Consider the following 21,582-nt stretch of genomic DNA (forward strand, 5'->3'; position numbering starts at 1 on the left):
CCTAATGCAAGTGTGCCATTCATTAAAAGTGAATTTGTATGATGGATGTTTTGAGAGCTGAAAGCCTGTCGAGGAAAGGTCCTGGAGTGTACCAGCAGCAAATTACTGAGCGGTAGCTTTGGGGCCTTTTCATGGGCTTTGCTGGGAAAGCCTGGGAACAGGAGGGCCTATTACACTAATACAGTGGTCCCTCGACTTATGAAGCACTCGACATCCGAAGATTTCGACATACGAACGACAAAAAATACCGGAAGTCGTTGCCGGTTTAGATGCGGCTTCCTCGACCTACGAATCTTTAGATGCGGTTTCCTCGACTTACGAGTGTTCCGGACCTCCGTGGATGCGCTTTTCGACTTACGAAAATTCCGACCTACGAACGTGCGTTCGGATCAGATTATCTTTGTAAGTCGAGGGACCACTGTAGGTTTTGTAAACCTGCACAAGCAAGGATAAACTAAACGTAGTGGGGTACCCAAGCAACTCCTTGCCCAGGGCACTATTTATCCTAGGGCTGGCCCTGGCAGTGATGGCTGCCATACATCACCTGCCATGGCTTGTTTCAGCTTGTGTGAAGGGGAATGCAAAAAATGCAGGTTAAATAGGGGAGAGAGTCTGGGAGGCAGAGGGCTGTGGGAAGCACAGTGAGGATAATAAAGCCATCAGCTCCCAAGCATCACTTTCTTTTTCTACAATTTTTTCTGAAACAGCTACCAAGTAGACTGAAAACAGGAGGCCAGCAGCAGCCGGTGTAGGATTTCCTACTTCCAGCTGCTGAATCTGCCCCTGACTTCTCCAAGCTGCTTTTTGGAGCAAAGTTGAGGCAAAGGTCTTTTTCAGTGTATCAATCATGAGAAAATATCCTCTTTTCATCAGACTCTCTGCTCAGCTCCTCACGTCCTCTGGCAGGCTGTCTGTTTTAGGAAAACCCAGTATAAACAGTGATGATGCTGGAAAGCAGGGAATGAGGGGAAAGGAAGATGACAGTCAATGGGTAGATGATGAAAAGCTGGTTACAATATTATAAAAGGGGAAATCCCAGGAGGGCAGCCAGTAATAAACCGTGGGATTGGAAAGACAGAACATTAGTAAATGTAGCTGACAAATCATTAACATTACATTGCTAGGTTTCTGCTCTTCAGTCAGAGAGTTTTGTTCCCCTAAATTCCTACTTCCTTGGTTGCAAAGCTTGAGAATTTTGGAAATGTGCAGTATTCGTAACCTGAGTGCTTGCCTCACTCTCTCAATGTTCAAACTGGTCAAAACTAAGGTAGGATGATGCTTTACTATACAGTAATATACAGGGGTGTAGCTATAATTGAGTGGATGGGTTCAAAGAACCCGGGCCTCCGAGCTCCTGAGGGGCCCCCAGCTCCACCCCTCCCTGTTTTCTTCATTATCTCCCTCACTCTGAAGAGGGCCGAACATGGGCTCCCTCTCCCCTGTCAGACATACAGAATATAGTGACCTTGAAGGCTTAAGAGCAGAAAGGAAGGATACAAATGGTTTACATAAACAAATCAATAAGGTGAAAAGGTTTCTCTCATGATCAAAAGTTTGAAAACTACCACTCCTACATATGTGAAATGCTGAAATGTAACGCAAGCAGTAGAGACAGCATAATTGTCTCCAGAACCTTCCATTCCTGCCTCAAGATAAGTGGGTACATGCATGTGTGTGCATGCATGAGTCAGCAAATGTGTCATAAAAGGAGAGCGAAAACAGAATAGAAGCAGACAAGGATTTCACTCCAGGGTGCCCAAATATTAGGTTTGGCCTGTATAAGTGAATATGGGGGCCTGGAGGCAGGGGGATGCTTTGTGAAACCACCAGGGGCATAGGGAGGTTGGCAGCAGCCCACACCACTGTTGTGCCTCCCCACTGCCCCCACTGCCTACCTCTGGGAGAGGGCAATAGGTAGTGCTCCCATGTTCAGATGTTGGCCATGCCCCTTGCACTGGCATCAGAAGCACATTGACAAAGGGACTGTGGCTAGCATTGGAGCACAGCCGCACCAGCCATCGACTTCTCCTGATCCAGCTGGGTGCTTCTTTTCTCTCCCTCTTTCCAAGTGAAGAAGAGAAAAGCACTCAACAAGTGAAAGAACTGCATGCCAACTGGGAGAGGGGTTGCAATGGGTAGCACATGCATGCCCCAGTGCTGGTCACGCCCCCTTAGTAGATATGCTTCCGATGCTGGCACAAAGGGCCTGACTGGCATCCAAACACAGAAGCACCACCCATTGCCCTCCCAGGTGGTGTGTGGTTCATCTGCAGGGGGCAAGGGGTGCCCGGGGCAGCTCCCAAATATTGGTTGCCCAGAGACATCTCCCCCCCACCATACAATGGTAGCTATGCCACTGAAAAGCACCGCAAAGGCAGCTTTTCTTACATTATTAAAATGGCTAAATAGAAGCCAGTTTTCTCTGAGCCCTACACAGACCATTTTTAGCCTACTTTCTATTCGGCTTATGAGATCACCCGGCATTCCATGTGTGTGTCCGTCTGTGTGTGTGTTTCCCCATATCAACTTTGCAATGGCTAGACCAATATGAATCAAATCGGGTACAATTGTAGGGACACATAGGAACCCCTCAACGGCATAGTTTGTGAAGATGTCATCCACCCCAGTTCAAGATGGCGGACGCGTAAAACTTTGAGGAACAAGTGGGCTAACTCGTGAACCACCTAACCGATTTGAACCAAATTTGCTACAGCTATAGGGACACATAGGGATGCCTCAGTGACATAGTTTGTGATGATTTCATCCCCACAATCCAAGCTGGTGGATGTGTGAACATTTGAGAAGCAAGTGGGCTAACCTGTGGACTGTCTAACTAATTTGAACCAAATTAGGTACAGTTGTAGGGAGTGACACACAGGGACACCTCAATGGTATAGTTTGCGATGATGTCATCTACCCCAATTCAAGATGGCAGACACATAAACTTTTGAATTACAAGCAGGCTAACTTGTGAATTGCCTAACCGATTTGAACCAAATTTGCTACAGCTGTAGGGACACATAGGGACACCTCAACGGCATAGTCTGTGATGATGTCATCAGCCTTGATTCAAGATGGCAGACATGTAAATGTTTGAGGCGCAAGTGGGCTAACATGTGGACCGTCTAACTGATTTGAACCAAATTTGGTACAGTTGTAGTGAGTGACACACAGAGAATATAATGATGTCATCCATCCCGATCCAAGGTGGCAAATGTGTGAATGTTTGAGGTGCAAAAGGTTTAACTTGTGGACTGCCTAACCGATCTGAACCAAATTTAGTCCAGTTGTAGAGATTGTGAAAGGAAAGTAGGCTGATTAGTTCTTACTAGAACAACTTGTCTCTTTTCAGATGGAGTGGCTGCATTTCGCGCCTTCCTGAAGACAGAGTTCAGTGAGGAAAACTTGGAATTCTGGCTGGCCTGTGAGGAGTTCAAAAAGACGCGATCAACTGCCAAACTTGCTTCCAAGGCCCAAAGGATTTTTGAAGAATTCATTGATGTGCAAGCCCCACGAGAGGTTAGTAGATACAAAGTACATTTATTTGGGCAGGATGAATTCTTTTAAAAAAGGATGGTAGAGTGTAACTGGCCACACCACAATGCAAAACCTACCTATATCATTCACCATTACTGCTGGGAGTGTGGATCACTTCAGTGGATTTTATGGCATTTGATGGTAAGAACCCAAGAAGCTATTATCCCTTACCTGATATCACATTTACCTGTGAGAGGACTGCATATGGAGCAAATGCTTACATTATTATTTATATTTTTATCCTGCACTTCCTCCAAAGACTTCATACCCATCCCTGCCTCCAAATTTTATCCTCACAACTGCCCTGTGAAGTAAGCTAGGCTTAGATATAGTGATTTGCTCACAGTTATCCAGCAGTTTCACAGCTGAGCAGAGCTCTGAACTGAACTATTACAAAACAGAAGCATCTCTTGGCTCATGTTATATATGCATGTATGAAGGCTTGGCCATACCTGGTCCTCAGTCTAACCATCCACTGCCACCAAAAAAAGGTTAAACCTGTGTGACTGCTTAGGCTTACAGTCACTAAACCCTCCGTCATTGAAAAACAAGACCAAAATTTAATAATAAAGTAAAAAGGGCAGGTAGGCATGAGGTGGGACTAAAATAACTGATAGACACCAGAAAATATTAAAAACAAGAACAGGTTTACTTGTGATAAAAAGATTTCAAAAATGCAAAAATTCAGTACAGGAACAGTAGATGAAAGATTAGGTTGGCAAGAGCACAAAAAGTACAAAATACAAACAAGCAAACTTGGTAGCCTTCTGTCACAAGGCCTATCAGGCTTCAGTAAGAAAAGCCCCCTCATTGCTAATTTCCCTAGCAGTTTCAGCCCCATCTTATACTGCTAGTGTTCTAGCCTTCAAGCTCACACAACACTCCACAGCTAACAGACTTCTTCTCATTCTCCTTCCTCTCAGGCTGTAACACTGTCTCCCTTTTATTCAGTTCTAAAGGGATACCTTGGCCAATGAGAGAGTTTGTTACCTCAGGCAGCTAGATCCTTCTTTCTCTGCCTGGAGAAACCAATAACAACAGTTTACAACTTTCTCTCCAAAACTCTGCAGCTGACAACTTTTACCTCAGAGCTGCTTGTCACAGGTAGCAACATTTTTAACCCTTACAGAGCTTGGAGTGGAGACAGAACAAGGCAAGTACAAAACAAATTACAAACCATAAGACACAGTGGGATCATTCCTTCACAGCATGTCAGCCATAATGCGTGAATACATGCAAGGTGGTGGGAGCACCTAATACTAACAGCAACTAATACTAACAGCAACTTGTGGGGGTTGGGGTGGGGGAACCATGTGAACCTGTACATGTGTGACCAGATTTGACCCCTGGTGCATGTTGATCTTTATGATATTCTGAAGATGTAGGAATTCTGCTTTATCCTATTGGAACATGGTGTTTGAATTCTAGTTATGCCCCTCTTAGCTGCACTTTTTAAAAAGGCAAGGGAGGCATTATTTGGGGGAAGCTGCAGTGGAGCTTATGGATTTCATTAAGGGACCCCTTCTCTTTTCTGTCACAATTTGAGTACTGACACATGAAAGTGTTGGTATAGATAGATTTCCATTTCTTGTCTCCAGTGGAGCTTTGGAAGACTATAAAGTAGAGTCCTTCCAAGCTTAAAGGACAAGCTCACTCACTTAAAGGGGAATCACTGAAAGCTAAACTACACTTCACAGGCAATGGTGTAGGAGCTGTTTTCCCCATAACATAGCCGCAGCAACTTAGAAACGGAGGAGCCATGCAGTGTTCTCTCTAATTTTTTCCATCTCTGTGTGGAATGAGTTTTGTTCTGGGTGGCAGTATCAAGGCAGTGTGTGTGCACATGCATTTAGAGTAGGACCTTCCTGATTCATCCTGAGCGGGATCTAAAATTAACCGAGCAGACATCAAAATGCATGTGAGCATGCACACATACACATGCCTTAGAGGGAACACTGAAGCCATGTGGGAAGGACAGGATCACATGGGTAGAACCACATGAGTATCGCTGATCACTGGATCCAGGGGATGGCACTGCTGTGGTTCTTCTCACATGATCACCCTATTCCTGCACTACCATAGCAAAATGAGAAACAGCCATGGAAGCTGTGAGGCACCACTACCCGTAAAGGGCCACAATTTTGACAGTGCACCAAAAATGCTATAATTCACTTACAGTCAAAATAAGCATTCGCTTCACACAAAGTACTTTCTTGTTTCTTTCACAGGTGAATATAGACTTCCAGACACGGGAGATGACGAGAAGGAATATACAAGAGCCTTCACCATCAAGCTTTGACCAGGCCCAAGGGAAAATTCACAGCCTTATGGAAAAAGACTCTTACCCCAGATTCCTGAGGTCCAAAATGTACACAGATCTGCTTTCTCAAACCCAAAGGAGGCTCAGCTAGAATGGGAATGGGGAGGGCTCCTTAGGCACCATGAGCTTCCTGCACCTGCCAAATCCATTTCCATATGTGAAATTAAGTTCATTGGGGTAGAATGAGCGGGGGAATGGAAGCAGCATGGAGAAATGGGGGAAGGCTGTGTATGTGTGGAAAACACGTCACGACAGGAATCCAATGCTCTCTTTGGATCCTAGTTTGTGCATGTGCATGTCTATGTTTTTAACAGAAGCACACGTGCACATATAGCATTAAAACCCCTTGCCACTGACACTCTTTTCAGGAGCATAAAATTAAGTCTCCATTTTATGCTGAAATCACCTGTCATAAATCCAGGCTTCCTAAAATTGTACCATGCCAGGCTAATCTGTCAATAATTGTCTGTGCTGGCCCACAGGCAGCTAAAGCAGATCCAAACTGGGTACTTGGAGGATCAGAGGCTGACAACCTTGTGGCTTATCACAAGGGCTATCGTTCTAAAGATAAGAAAGTTCTGGATTCCAGTGCAGACCAACCCTGACAAAAGGTTCCACAGCACATCTGTCCTGTACATTTGGATGGTTGCTAAGATATTGGTGTTGTAAGGCAGGTTAAGAACTGCTATCCACTTGAACAGCATTCTGATGAGTTGCTGGTGCTAGGTGCAAGAGAGTTAATGTGGTGACATAATTCACAGGATTTGGGCTAGTTCCAAGTTAAAATAGAATACTACTGCCAGCTCCCCTTCCATGGATTTGTTGTTCATGTGACCATGAAGCAGCCCTCTGCCTCTTCTTCCCTGTATAAAACAATCCAAATTGCAACCAGTACTATTTTTGCATTTGAAACAAAGCATGGGCATGGGTGTGTGTGTGTGTCTCCTGCCTTTATTCTGTAAATTAGGGTGTTTCTTTTCTTTTTTATTTAAATGACATGCAGAGACAGGAATTGGAAGCAGGGGTGGGTGGAAATGCTCACCAACCCATCCACCCCCAGAATCTGCAGCCGAAGTGACTGCTTCATATTGCTTCATGGTAAGGCTGGCCGCAGCTTCAAGAAGGAACTCTAAATACGCTTTTCATATCACAGTGGAAAGAAGTGAAGGTCCTTCTGTAAAGGGACAAACTGAATGTCTCTTCAAATAGAAGCTTGATTTCCCCCCCTTAATTAATATGGCTGGCTCTGCTATGGGACAAGTGAAGCAACTGTTCAGGCTGGTAAGCTTCCAAAAAGGCATAGCAAAGCTGGAGAAGCTGACTGCAGGGAGAACTTGGGAGGCAGGGGCTGGAAGTGGCAAAATGCACTTTTGTCTGGACTAACTTGTTCTGCTAATAGGTCTCTCTGGGAATGCCTGTCGAGTGGGGGCTGGACCTGTTATATTAATGGTCAACTAGCAAGGAGATCACAGAATAGGCCCATCACCTGAACACACATGATGTCTTGTAAAGAATGAGTAGGACAAAGTAATTAGCAGGTTGCAACTCAGAAGTCATACCCATCTCTTTAACAGCTCCACGTCAGCAAAGCCGGATGCTGTTGCTGCTCCTCTTTCCCTTTGCTCATCCTCTTCACCCACTAGAACAACTTGAACTCTCATTTTGCCCCCCAGAAGACTGGGGGAAGAGTGAGACAGGAAAAACCGCAGCCTCATCCTCTTTTGCTGCTGCAGAACTGATAGAGAGACAGGTGCGATTACATGTCAGCCTGGCAATCCTAAGGATCTATTTACAATACAAACGTAAACGAGCTTACCAGTCATTCCCTCTTCTGTAGTTTGGTGGGGGAACCAGTTTAGATACCATTAACAAATGTTTACAACCCACCCTACAATCAAATAACAACTTCCAGGATCCCTCAGGGGAAGACATGACCATTAAACTGGTATAAATCAATATAATGTAAACAGGCCCTAATTGTGATACAGATGGGAAATGACAGGAAAGGAAAGGGAGGCTACTCTGCTGTTAAGGTTGCCCCCTCCATATGGAGGGACTGGATTTTTGTCCCTTGAAAAGCTCCAGAATTACATAGAAACAGGACAGGCTCAGATCTCTCCAGTTGCTCCTCCATTACATGTCCTCCCCCCCACACCAGCTGCAATATGAAGCCCCACATATTCAAGTGGGCCAGAAGAGGGTAGGGAAGTAAAGTGGTGCAGCACTAAGCTTCTGTAGAATTCTGAAGCTCTTAAAGGAACAGGAGCCCCTGCCAAGCCCAGAAGTGGCAACCCTACCAACATGCCAAACACAAATTACCATTCTTCCACTTCCATGCATCAGTGGGTAAAATGGCACCAATGGCACTGAACTCCACCATTATATTATTTATGATGATAATTTATTGTTGTTATTTATTGACCAATGCTGGTGCTCTGCAACCATAAAAGGGCACGTGGGCCCTGACCTAACAGACTTGCTTATGCGGGGCGGGGATTCCAAATGAAAATCCAAGTCTTGAAGCTGTGAGTGCAAGAGTATGTATATATATTAGATTTTATGAAGCATATATCTGTCTTCTCAAAATACAGCAGCATGCCCAATTATATGTATATATATGCATATGTCATATTTTATTACCTAAGATACACAGCTTAAAACAGACATTGTGTAGACATCTGCTGTGTCATAATGTTACCGGGCTCTGCAGAAGAAAATTATTTCACAGCAGACTCAGTGTTGGGGTGGGATTTTCTTTTTTGGTTTCAAGGGAAATCATTCACACACACACACACACACACACACACACACACACACACACACACACACGAGAGGAAACTGGGTTTTAAAACTAAAAAGGCACAAGCTAGGAAAAATGCATACATATCAGTGATATCAATGGGTACTGTGTCCCCCAAACATGAGGCATAGAAAACAAAAGGTTATAAGCTTGGGTATGATGCTGAGCTAAGGGTGGGGCAGTAGGTTGGCATTCAGCTGCAGAATTTCTGTATTCAAAAATCTGCACTCTCCTAGCATCACATGGGCTGTACAGATTCACCTGATGATGACTCTGCATTAAATACACTGCATTAAAAATGACGTCTGGCATTAGCAGGGAGCATGAGAGCAGCTGAATCATAATGGTCTCAGTTTACCAGGCAAATTGCCAGTTGAGAAGCCCAAATGACCTTCGTTTTTTCTAGCTTAGTGGCTGAAGGTGCATCTACATTGGAACTTCCAAACAGCACAGGCATACTAAGCAAGAAGTATGATGGCCCAAGACAGCCAGAGGTAGATGATTCATACAATACTCATTATGATGGTATACATCTAAATAATTGACTATTTGCTGCCATTTAACCGTACTCCCAGATCTGCTGCTTGAGGTAGCCCACTGCATCCTGGCTAATGGTAGACCATTAGCCTACCATTAATGCTCCTTTGTGGGAGGTCAGACAAAGTGGGGGGCAGTGCAGGTTGAAGCAGTAAGCAGATGTAGATTGCAGAGACTGGACATGCACAGGATGTTCATCTGCCCCCTTCTCAAAACAACTGTACCCTGAGAAGGTACAGGAGATTTGCCAGTAGTAAATAGGTTTCTGAGCAGTTGTGTTTACTGGCAGAGGCAGTTTCAAAGGTCTGTTAAGATGGATGCAGTGCCTCCTGACACTTTAGAGTTTATCACATTGCTGCAGAATTGTGTGATGTAGTTTTTCCTGAACTGTTATACAGTACAATTCAGAGGGAGGAATTATATATTTGAATACTTTGTCATGAAAAAAGAAAGGTCCCAGTTCACAGAAAACTGGCATGTCAAGGAGAAGTCTAATTTAGAACCTTTCTCCTTGGTATGTTTGTTTTCTATGTGTTTGGAGTATCTCTCTCTTGCTTTCTCACTCTCTCTGTAGGGAGCAATTCAAATATGCAATGGTGCAGTCCAGGAAAACTGCACTATGTGTATCCGCTGTCTATGTAGATTCACTTGAAGTTTGAACTCAGTTACAATTACCAGTCTGTAGTCTGGATGGAGTAATAAACTCAGACACATTGGTAGTGGTGTAGGAAGCAAAGATGGAATGCTTAGTGGGACATTCTGAAGCTACTTTGGGTTTAGAATAGTTTTCTGGTTCTCTTGGAGGGTTAGGATTAGCGGCTTCCAGACAGAAGATTCAATGCACCTGATATGTGAAGCCAAATAGGGGCAAATGCTTAACAAAATATCCTGAAGCAAATTTGTAAATATATACTAACCTATTAACCTATAGCATGTGACAAGGCGGCTTTGCAAATCACAATAGAATTGGTTCTTTTCATTTCTTTCAGACTCTCCATATGCTGCCAGTGACTAAACTAGGCATTTACAGGGAGATGGACCAGTAAAAGTTATTGTGGATTAGTAAATGTTGTGGGATTATTAGCAAGGCTGTACGAATGGGCACTAACATCATCTTCCTTATTGCTCTTCAGGCCTACTGCTTTTGTAGTAGACAAGACAAACCCAGCCTTCATTCTGCTTTGCTAGTAACATAAACTTTTTCTGCAGAGATTGTAAAATCTTTTTGGGCGAAACTGTATGTGCATGCAAAGAAACATGTGCTACAGAAGCGTGCTTCCAACTGGAAGTGCCTCTTTTGTGTGTGTGTCAAAAACAGCCATGGTGGGGAGCAAACCCAGTTAGGAGAAGGGCTCCCTCTTCCCCTAGACCTCATTTTCCCACCAAAAAAGACCCCACCCCTGAAGCAGAAATCACTACTTTGGGTCATTTTTGGTGGGAAATGGGGTCCAAGGAAAGAGTGAACCTCCCCGCATTCCCCAGTCCCAAACAAATTTACTTGCCTTGGGGGCTGTTTTTGAAAATAAAGAAAAAGAGAAGCACTTATGGTTGGAAGCATGCTGCTGTAGCACATGTTTGCTTGCACGTGTCAGACTCATTACAAGCTTTCTGCCTGCAGGCTATGCTCTTTTAATCCCATAGCTCAGATTACAGGAGATAAATTTAATAATATTTGTAAAGTATAATGAAAGGAAACTTCTCATCTGAAAGCTCTGCAATTAATTTTGGTCACTGGTTTTGTGTAAGATCTCTCTCTTGGGAATAAGAATAGCCTAACCATTCTGAGTCATGTATATAAATAGGGGGGAAATCGGCATCCATTGTGGACTTTCATGCCAAAAGCACAGCCTCAAATGTACTAAAATAGGTGTCCGATGAATGCTTTATTCTTCCCATATTAATAAATCCAAGGATATGGAAATAGCCTCATAATTATTGCAAGTACTCCAATATTCCATATCTTTGTAAGAGATAAGTGTCCTTCCTTTCATTCAGGTTTTATGAGCAGTTCAAGGAGAAAATATTTTCCAAAAGCTGCAGCAGCTTATAGCTTAAAACTAATAAGCAATTATATAATTTACTCCATAATGCACTGGACATTTGTACATTACGAACATTAGTATCACATGCAAATACAATAAGAGGGCCAATTTATGGAGATAAGGCCTCTTTAAAAGCACTCATCCCTTCAAGGTTCCATGCAGGCCATTATCTCATTTAAAGGGTTCTTAACTTGCACACTGCCCTCTTTGTCTGCAGAACCTAGCCTAGCCTACATACAGGATAGGTTCCCTCCAGGCCAGTTTGTTGCTGTGTGAACTCTGCATATGAAATGGGTGGAGCATGAGAGGAGAGTTCTTTAAACAAGATGTCACACCACATGGAACCCTGCAATGGGTAAGTTCAGATGAAGGGGTGGTGCGGGGAAGCTCTGGATTGCTTCTCAGTAACTCCAGCGGAATACCATGCAACAGAGTAACTGGAATGCACTTTGGGGTATGGCTGAAAGCAGCAAGAGTAGGAAGAATTTGCCTCCAGCCCAAAAGCATCCCCAAGTGAACCAGAACCTCCTTACTTTCTGCCATATAACTAAATGGCTACCTACCATTTATCATATAGAGAAAAATAAATCACTGCACTAAGGGACAGTGGTGTGTGTGTGTTTGTGGTGGATGGGCAAAATCTGTCCATCCTCTTTAATGACCTAGTCTTCACTAGGGGTGCGTATGAATCAATTTTTGCGATTATATTCGTGCTTGAATCAAATTGCATAAAACTTGAATAGATTTGTTGAGAACAGCCGGCTTGGCTGGATGCCTTGACGGATCAACCTTTAATCACTAAAATCGCTTCGAGTGATTTGAACGCCATTTTAGGTCCATTTTTCTGGGGGAAATGGGCCTCAAAATGGCACTTTCCCCCAGGGAGAGCTGTCCTACAAACTGGGATCGGTGGGTAGACTAGCCCACCGCTCTGGATTTGGCACGTCAGCCCACCTTGGAGGACTGGTCTATTCAGATAGACCGGAGCAGAGGGCTGGTCTACCCACTGATCCCAATTTTTGGCCAGCTATCCCTGGAAAAAATGGCATTTTGAGTTCTGTTTGCTCAACAAAACAGGCCTCAAAATGGCATTTGAATCACCCAGATTGATTTGGAATGAATTGGGGGTGATTCTCTGACCCTGAATCAAGCCTTCTATTTTGAGGGCAATTCGATTTGGTGTCGAATTTGCAAATCACCCCCGATTTGACCCAAATTGATTTGAGGACGGATTTATTTGCACACCCCTAGTCTCCACTGAGAGGGATTCTATTGTGTGTGTGCTATGTGCACAGAGCATGTGCCCAAAATATCTCTGTGTGCCAAATGCCCAGAGATTTACTGTATCTCCTCAGCAATGTCTTCAATATATATGCCCTCCCACACACATATATATCCATCATCATGATGAGCAATCCACTAGTCACTTTATATAGTCCGGCTTTGTGATATTACAAAGTCCTCCACTGCTTAGATGCTAGACATCATAAGGTGGGCGAGGGAATCCTTAAACATAAAAAATGCAAGGTTAAAAGCAACAAAAAGATTGCAAGATATGAGGGATTGTCTTTTAGTATTCCAGTCGCGAAGGTAAAAGTTCAGCAAGAATGAACATGACTGAATCAACATATCTTTAGAAATAATCCATTGTTTCCAGCATAGTATGGTTTTTTGTGTCTTAGGCTATACATATTGTAGAATAATACATATCAATAGGATGTTACCTTGCATTTTGTTTGTATCATTTGCAATGGGAATGGTAAAGTTAAGATAGGCTTCATATTAGTCACAGCTGCATATCTATCAAACTGGACTCAATGTTCCATGATACAATCATACTATTAAAAATAAAATGTTTACAGCATATAGAGCAATATCAAAGCATACCTCATGCCAGCCCTTGAGTGCCTCTCACTTGTCACTCTCCTTATTTCTTCTGTGCATGCACCTTCCTTAATCCCCCATCCTTTGAAGAAGGACCCCAACACTTTTCATACTGACTCCCCTTGCCATTGCCAGAAACCACCAAAGCTGGGCAGCTACTCTGTGCTCATGTGTATTCAAAAAGCACCACTAAGGATAGCCACAGACCTGGTGCAAACCCAAAATCCCCTTCCTCATAAACATTTGAGGCTGCTTGATATTGAGTCAGACCACTGGTCCATCTAGCTTGATATTGATGACACTGACTGGCAGCAGCTCTCCAAGAGCTCAGAAAAGGGTCTTTTTTGGCCCTGCCTGAAGCTGCAGGAAGTCATGAAATGTGCAGGAGATCATGAAGTGGGTGGCTTGAGTATCACAATAGTGAGTGAGTAGGGTATTCTGTTGGAGAAAAAGCTGGACTCTTGCCCAGAGCAGCCAACAAAACCTGAGCCTACTCTGTTTCCCTTATACATTGGGTATTTAATTTTTACATCTCTCAACTTCCCAGAGCAGCCAACAAAACCTGAGCCTACTCTGTTTCCCTTATACATTGGGTATTTAATTTTTACATCTCTCAACTTCCCAGAGCAGCCAACAAAACCTGAGCCTACTCTGTTTCCCTTATACATTGGGTATTTAATTTTTACATCTCTCAACTTCCCCTTCCTTCTGCATGCACATACTTCTACCATATGCCATCCCACACACTGCTCTATTATCCTCACACCTCTGTCTCCTCCAAGATACCCAGATGGGGATGCCCTTGCACCAGGTGTCCACTCTTTGCATTAATGTGGGGTGAAAAAAGCCTAGTGGAATCCCCCTAGAGCACACACTGGTTTATTTATAGTAATATAATAAATTAATTAATTATAAATAACCTGTAATTGCTGTTGAAGTAAAAAGCAACACCTTATTTCTAAATCAATACTTGCCCTCGATAACACAGGCTGGCTGGTATTTTAAGTGTATTTGCTTACCGGGGATTTATAACAAAAAGCAGTCATTCTTGGGATTAGGAATCCAATTCCTTCTCTAGGGCCCTTCAATGGGACCAGGATGAATCTCAGAAGTGTGATTCCACACTTCCTGTGTAGTGACACCGCAGTCCCTATGGGGACAGCAGGGTGCCGTTTACATTTCCAATGCCTTGTTGTGAATTTAATAGCTGTGATATAGAGCAAGGACGTCCCATATCCAGTGTGAAAAAGTTGCTGTTTTTTCACGTTGTTAGTTGTTGTGCAACTGCTCCCTCTGCTGTTTACGGCCCCAATGCGACTTGCCCGAATGGAGGCAGCTAGTTTGGAAAGCGCCCAGGGCAGAGGCAGAACATAGAGCGATGAGACCACCTAACAACAGCCGTACCTATATAAGGAGCCTTGGTTTGTGACTAACCCTAGGGCATAACAGAATCTAGAAAAGTAGATTCAGAGCACATTCAGGCTGTTTGCCCTGTTCGGGCAATATGCACAGGGGTGATATGTCAGTATCTGGAGTTGTTAGGAAACAGCAGCCAGGAGCAAATAATAACTATGTGCAACTGAATAACTTAGGCAACTTTGTCAATGCAAGCATAGACATAATGGAGAGCAATATAAAGAATTAGGAATACATTATTGTATTTAGTTAAGGAAGAATTGGGAATATATTGTATTCTGAGTGAAATCCAGTATATATATATTCCTAATTCTTTACAAAATGTACTGCTAACTCTAGAAGGCCCTGCTTAAAACCTGGGCTCTGCAAATCCTAAGGCTGTTATTCACCTGTCCCCATCTCACTCTCAGTTGTTACCATATGTTGGCTTTTTCATGTCTGCCATTGTCCTTTAACATATTTACTTCATCTGTACTATATCTGTCACTTGTGCTAAACAATATATGCCAGTCTACTTTTTTAAAATGCTCATTGCACCAGACCAATTCTCCTTAGAACCAATTTGGCAGGTCTTTTCTTGATATGTGAGATGACCTCTATAGATTTTCCTGTGCGTACTGCATATGCCTTCTCTGAATGAGATTGATGTGCCTGATTTAACAGAATGCGTGTGACTGGCTCACTGAGTGACCTGGGCGGATACCAGTCTGCAGTTTATGAGTTTGTCTACAGGTCACCTTATTCACACAAGATGTTTGTGCATGTAGGATGGTAGAAAGAGAGATCTGTGGAAGTCAGCCTATGTAGTATGAGAACTATCTTTTCTAAAGATTGTAGGTGACTTGCATATAAAATGACAAACTGAAAGAATCAGGCTGGTCAGTCATACAGAACAGACAAAGCTTTAAAATAGCCCATTTGGGAATCATCCTGAGTGGGTGCTGAATTTCTTTGGCTAGTTTAAGATTGCTACCATAAGGATATCCTAGAATATTTGTCTAGCACACAACACATGCAGCTATATAAGATAGCATAAGTGGGGGCGTGGGGAACCATAACCCTGAGAAACAGAACAGGCATTGCATATTGCTACAGCCATATTGGTTCTTGGACTGTTTTAAACTGAAAGCAGTTTAAAATGAGATATGAAAAAAGCTGTTTCTAAATAACTGCTAACTGAGCTTGTCTATGCATGCAAAGAAATCACCTGATGCAGCCTACCTACTAGGACTGTACCGGTTCAGATTGTAGGTGGGGATCAGGTGTTTTTATTTACCCCTGTGTAAAGACCTTCCTGCATTTAGAAAAATTACACATCAGGGAGCAGTCTAGCTGGATCTCTTCTCTTTTTGTCTCCAGTGAATATTTTATTTGGGGAGCATTCAAATATTTTATTCCTCCCTTCAGTCCAACGCAGAACAGTCCTAAGATTGCTGAAACAGGTGTAGATTGGCCTTAGCTTTTCACACGTATCTTGGACTCTCATTATTCACATGTTGCTTGCTGCTTTGTTACAACCCATACAAACTCATTTCTGATCACAAATCTATCCTATAAAGAGCAACATCACCACTTAGCATCTCTGCACCCTCTTGGTAAGTTTTGTCTCTCTTGGTGCTGTGTACACTTGCATGATCAAAGACTTCTGGATCAGAGATTCATAATGAAAGCATATTTTGGAAAACTCTATGCCAGCTGTATGCTTTGTTTCATCACACAGCAGTCTTGGAATTGCTTCCCAAACAATTCAAGCTCATCCTTTCTATTGTAGCTGTTCCCCACCCACTCTATGCAGAGCACAAGCAAAGAGAGAGAGAGGGACTGGAGCTTTCTTTACTTCCATTTTCCTATTAGATTAGGAGTCATTAGCTGCTGTCTTGAAGTTACTGCTGTGCTTCCTTTTTAGCTTTGTAATGGAAAAAATAAGAAGAAAAGTATGTCTGTATATATTTAGCTGTGTTAAACTAGCCTAGTAAAATTGAATCATTTTTGCTCAATGCCTTCCATCAGCTTTTCTACATCACTGTATCACGAATTCAAGACTGTGTGCAATAAAACTCAGCTGGGAACACAATGTGTGCTTTACAAAGTGATTGCATGGAGTGAGGCGGGGACCCAAACAGCTGAAAACAGGGAATTATTAGGCCAAAATTATATCCACCATCTTTCCAGAACATAGCCATGTACACAGAAAGTTGTCCTAAGGAAGAAAAAATAGTTTTTAAACCTGAAAGATTTGCAATAGTGTGTTGAGATTTGATGGAAGACAGGGCCCCTATGCTTTTAATTGTTTTGTAGAGGAGCGAATTTCAGCAGCTGCAGCTTCTCTCTCCCACAGTACTGTGATTTGACAAGCTGCATCCTCTCTCTTTTACATAAATGCAGAAGATACAGGAACTCTGTCTTTTGAATCTGCTCGTGCTAAACATTGCTAAGACCTAGCAGGGCTGGAGGGCATCCATCCAAGAGTCCTCAAAGAACTCAAATGTGAAATTGCCAACCTCCTTGCTAAAATATATAACTTATCCCTGCAATCGGGCTCTGTACCGGAGGACTGGAAAGAAGTAAATGTAACACCAGTTTTCAAAAAGGGATCCAGGGGTGATCCAGGAAATGGCAGGTCAGTTAGCTTAACGTCCTTTCTAGGCAAATTGATGGAAAGCATCCTCAAGGATGAAATTGTAAAGCACATAGGAGAACAGACCCTGCTGGGAGTGAACTAGCATGGCTTCCACAAAGGTAAATCTTGCCTCCCAAACCTTTTGGAGTTCTTTGAGAGTGTCAACAAATGTGTGGATCAAGGTGATCCAGTTGACATAGTATACCTGACTTCCAAAAAGCTTTTGACAAAGTTCCTCATCAAAGACTCCTGAGGAAACTTAGCAGTCATGGGATAAGGGGACAAGCACATGTATGGATTGCTAACCTATTGAAAGACAAGAAACAGAGAGTAGGTATAAATGGAGAGTTTTCACAATGGAAGTAAGTAAGAAGTGTGGTCCCCCAGGGATCTGTACTGGGACTGGTGCGTTTTAATGTATTCATCAATGATCTAGAAGTAGGGGGTAAGCAGCGAGGTGGCCAAATTTGCAGATGATACCAAACTCTTTCGGGTAGTGAAATCCAAAACAGATTGTGAGGATCTCCAAAAGGATCTCTCCAAACTGGGTGAGTGGGTGACAAAATGGCAACTGCAGTTCAGTGTCGGCAAGTGTAAAGTTATGTACATTGGGATGAAAAACCCCAACTTCAAGTATACGGTGATGGGATCTGAGCTGTCGGTGACTGACCAGGAGAGGGATCTTGGGGTCATGGTGGACAGCTCGTTGAAAGTGTCGACTCAATGTGCGGCCACTGTGAAAAAGGCCAGTTCCATGCTAGGGATCATTAGGAAGGGGATTGAAAATAAAACGGCTAATATTATAATGCCCTTATACAAAATCATGGTGCGGCCACACCGGGAGTACTGTGTACAGTTCTGGTCACCACCTATAAAAAAGGACATTGTAGAACTGGAAAAGGTGCAGAAGAAGGCAACCATGATAATCAAGGGCCTAGAGCACCTTTCTATTGAGGCTAGGCTACAACAACTGGGGCTATTTAATTTAGAAAAAAGATGACTGTGGGGAGACATGATAGAGGTCTATCAAATCATGCATGGTGTGGAGAAAGTGGATAGAGAGAAATTCTCCTCCCTCTCCCATAACACTAGAACCAGGGATCATCCCATGAAATTGATTGCCAGGAAATCTAGGACCAGCAGACGGAAGTACTTTTTCACACAACGCATAATCCACTTGTGGAATTCTCTGCCACGAGATGTGGTGACAGCCAACAACCTGGATGGCTTTAAGAGCGGTTTGGATAACTTTATGGAGAAGTCTATCATCAGCTACTAGCTGGAGGGCTAAAGGCCACCTCCAGCCTCAAAGGCAGGATGCCTCTGAGTACCAGTTGGAGGGCTGTAACAGCAGGAGAGAGGCCATGCCCTCAACTCCTGCCTGTGGCTTCCAGCAGCATCTGGTGGGCCACTGTGCAAAACAGGATGCTGGACTAGATGGGCCTTGGGCCTGATCCAGCAGGGCTATTCTTATGTTCAGAAGGCTCTGAAAAATCAGCAGACTGGAAGCCCATAAGCAAGTCACAATGTCACCTGCTTTCTCCTGCCAGCAACCAGTATTCAGTGTCACACTTCCTCTGAACTAGAGGGCTCCATCTAGCTATTGTGGCCAACAACCATTGATCTATAATTGTGCACTCCATGGGATCCAGATGAATTTACCTTCTGCCTCAAAGGCAAATGAGGCCGCCTTGTCATATGCTTCTCATCTACAAGCAGAAACTCAGTTTTCTTTTGGTTTGACCAAGCTGAGAAAAACATTCTGTATAAAACCCTTTTTGAGAGAATCTACAGAGAAGATTCCATGGACTCTAATCATGTAATACTCTACAGTTTGGCTGGGCAGCTTCTATAGGATACTGTTTTATAGGGATGTGCACTAAACCGATTTTGCGTTCCATTATGAACTAGGAACGGAATGCAAAAATCCCTGGACCATTCCATTGGAACAACCAGTTGAGCAGATTGTTCCAACGGAACAAACCCATTCTGAATCAGAATGTTCTGAGCACTATTTTGGATTTCAAAATGGTGCTCTTCTGGCTTCTGCACACACAAGAAGCTATTTGCGTAGTGGTACTGACTACACAAATGGCTTCCACATGTGTGTAAAAGCCAGAATGTTCCGATTCAAAATGGGGTCATTCTGTTCCAAGCTTGGAACAGGCCCTTCATTTGAAGGGTGTTCTGTTGCATGCTCAGAACACTCGAAACAGCCCATTTTGAGTTGGAATGTTCCAAATGCAGAATATTCCACGGAATGTTCCCTACTGTTTTAAACAGGGCTAAAAAACTTTTACCCACCACAGATATTGGCCTACAGCTCCCATGATCTCTGACTATTGACTAACCCTAACCTCTGCTAACTAAGCAAAGAGGCATCTTTCAAAGTGGTGATTCTCTTATATTTAGCAGGGGGAGAGCAACTGGCCTTATCTAACCCCAGCGCAGCATCCCTCCAGTGGCTGTTGTCGGTATCTGCCTTATGTTGGGGGAGAGTAACTTGCCCTAGGTGCAATTCCAAAAGACCTTGAAGAGCACCTCAACGTTGGGCCCCCAGATGTTATTGGACTTCAACTCCCATAATCCCCAATCAAAGGCCACTGGGGCTTGGGATTATGGGAGTTGAAGTCCAATAACATCTGGGGGCCCAACGTTGAGGATCCCTGCCATAGGGGCCACAGAAATCACCATCAGCCAATTACAAAAAGCAACTTTACTGGGAACAGCTTATATTTTGCGACGATATCTATAATAACCAACAGTATTGATGATAAAATTCAGCCATCCCAGGTCCTTGGGAAGGACTCGATGTCTAGATAAAACAAACCAGTCAATAACACCTGTCTGACTGTGTAAACAAGAAATAATAATAAAAATAAATAAAATTCAATTTCTATACCACCCTTCCAAAAATGGCTCAGGGCGGTTTACACAGAGAAATAACAAACAAATAAGATGGAACCCTGAACTGTGCTGGGGGTGGATAGGGCAAGTTACTCTCCCCCTGCTAAATAAAGAGAATCACCACGGTAAAAGGTGCCTCTTTGCCCAGTTAGCAGGGGTATTGTAGGGTATATTGCAGGGTATATTGTAGTAGTAGTAGTAGAAGAAGAAGAAGAAGAAGAAGAAGAAGAAGAAGAAGAAGAAGAAGAAGAAGAAGAAGAAGAAGAAGAAGAAGAAGAAGAATTGCCCACTGTGGCTGGAGATTATGGAAGCTGTAGTCCAAAAACAGCTGGAGGGCTGAAGTTGTGTAGCCCTAGTTTAACACATTTAACTTCCTCGTATTTCAAATACTAATATTATTCTAAACAAGATTTGCAGCTCTGCCAATAGTCTAGGTACTTGTCCCTCATTGTTTATTAATCCTAATAAAGATTTGTGTGGTATTTTTGAGTATTCAAAACACTTTACATATATTTTTTGTAATCTTTACAACCATCTTGGCCAGTATTATTATTGTGTGGGTGTGGGTGTGTGCATGCACATCCTATGGTTTGCCTAAGACCACCTATGGAATTGGCAGAGATGAGATTCACACTAACTTCCTGAGTCATACTTCAGTCTTTTAGTCACTAGGCTATGCATAAGTTCTCACCAAATATACCTGGTATGTGTCCAAGGAAATTTGCGGGAGGGAAATCTATATACCTTTCAATGGCAATTGCACCTGCTGCACTGTTGTTTCCTCTTGATCCACTCTAAGCCATTAACTTTTCAAGCCAAACTCTCTTCTGATGTGAAATAGAACCAACTCACAGCATGGGTCACTGAGCCAACCGACCACACATGCTACAGTTCTAATTCAGATTGTCCCCGCAACTGCATTTGATTGAACAAAAGACGTGTTAGGTGTCACATCTAGTTTGACCCCTAGATGTTGCCTGCTCCATTGCTAAAGCACACATTACTGTATACAAAAACTCTAGATGCCAGTTGCCTAACTGTTCCAGCCACTTGGATGGAAGCATCCTTTTAGGTCATCCTTTTAACTTGGGTCACCAGTCATTGTTTGGCTACGCCTCCCATCACCTGGGGACCCAAAGTTGAGAACCCCTGTCTTAAGTGAGAGCTGCACAACATCTATCTCTTAAGATCAATCTTGTGAGAAATGAATTAGTTAGAAATTACTATGTATGTATAAATTCATTTTCAATCTGAAAAGTAATTTCAGTTGAAAAGGGAACTGTGGTTGAGAAAGAATGACTTCTACATGGTAGAGGTAAGACATCTTCTGGGAGTGAGGTCAATGCTCTATCCATCCACATTTGGAGAGGAAGGAACTGCTAATCAGTTTGTTGCAAACTGACAGAGGTCTCATGGATATTAAAGATGGGGGAGTATGGTTTCAGCCTGAAATTGTCCTCATCCTTGCTACTCTTGTGTTTTTATTGAGTGAGTCACTTTAATCAAACAAATCTTTAGC

General features: G+C 43.1%; 1 protein-coding gene across 12 annotated transcripts in view; it reads left to right on the forward strand.

Annotated features, from left to right (window-relative positions):
* RGS8 (regulator of G protein signaling 8) overlaps nucleotides 1–16,610 on the forward strand; it is a 71,817-nt gene extending 55,207 nt beyond the window's left edge. For 11 of the 12 annotated variants that reach the window (XM_053244998.1, XM_053245000.1, XM_053245002.1 and 8 more), the window contains 2 exons: nucleotides 3,353–3,519; nucleotides 5,766–16,610. In XM_053244998.1, the coding sequence (XP_053100973.1) occupies nucleotides 3,353–3,519; nucleotides 5,766–5,948 (350 nt within the window). In that variant the 3' untranslated portion in view covers nucleotides 5,949–16,610. Of the gene's footprint in view, nucleotides 1–3,352; nucleotides 3,520–4,607; nucleotides 4,691–5,765 lie in introns of all 12 variants that reach the window. The other variant, XM_053245004.1, reaches the window with a different exon arrangement.
* Nucleotides 16,611–21,582: the final 4,972 nt, after the last annotated feature.

Source organism: Hemicordylus capensis, chromosome 4 (assembly GCF_027244095.1).
Source record: "Hemicordylus capensis ecotype Gifberg chromosome 4, rHemCap1.1.pri, whole genome shotgun sequence".
NCBI lineage: Eukaryota > Metazoa > Chordata > Lepidosauria > Squamata > Cordylidae > Hemicordylus > Hemicordylus capensis.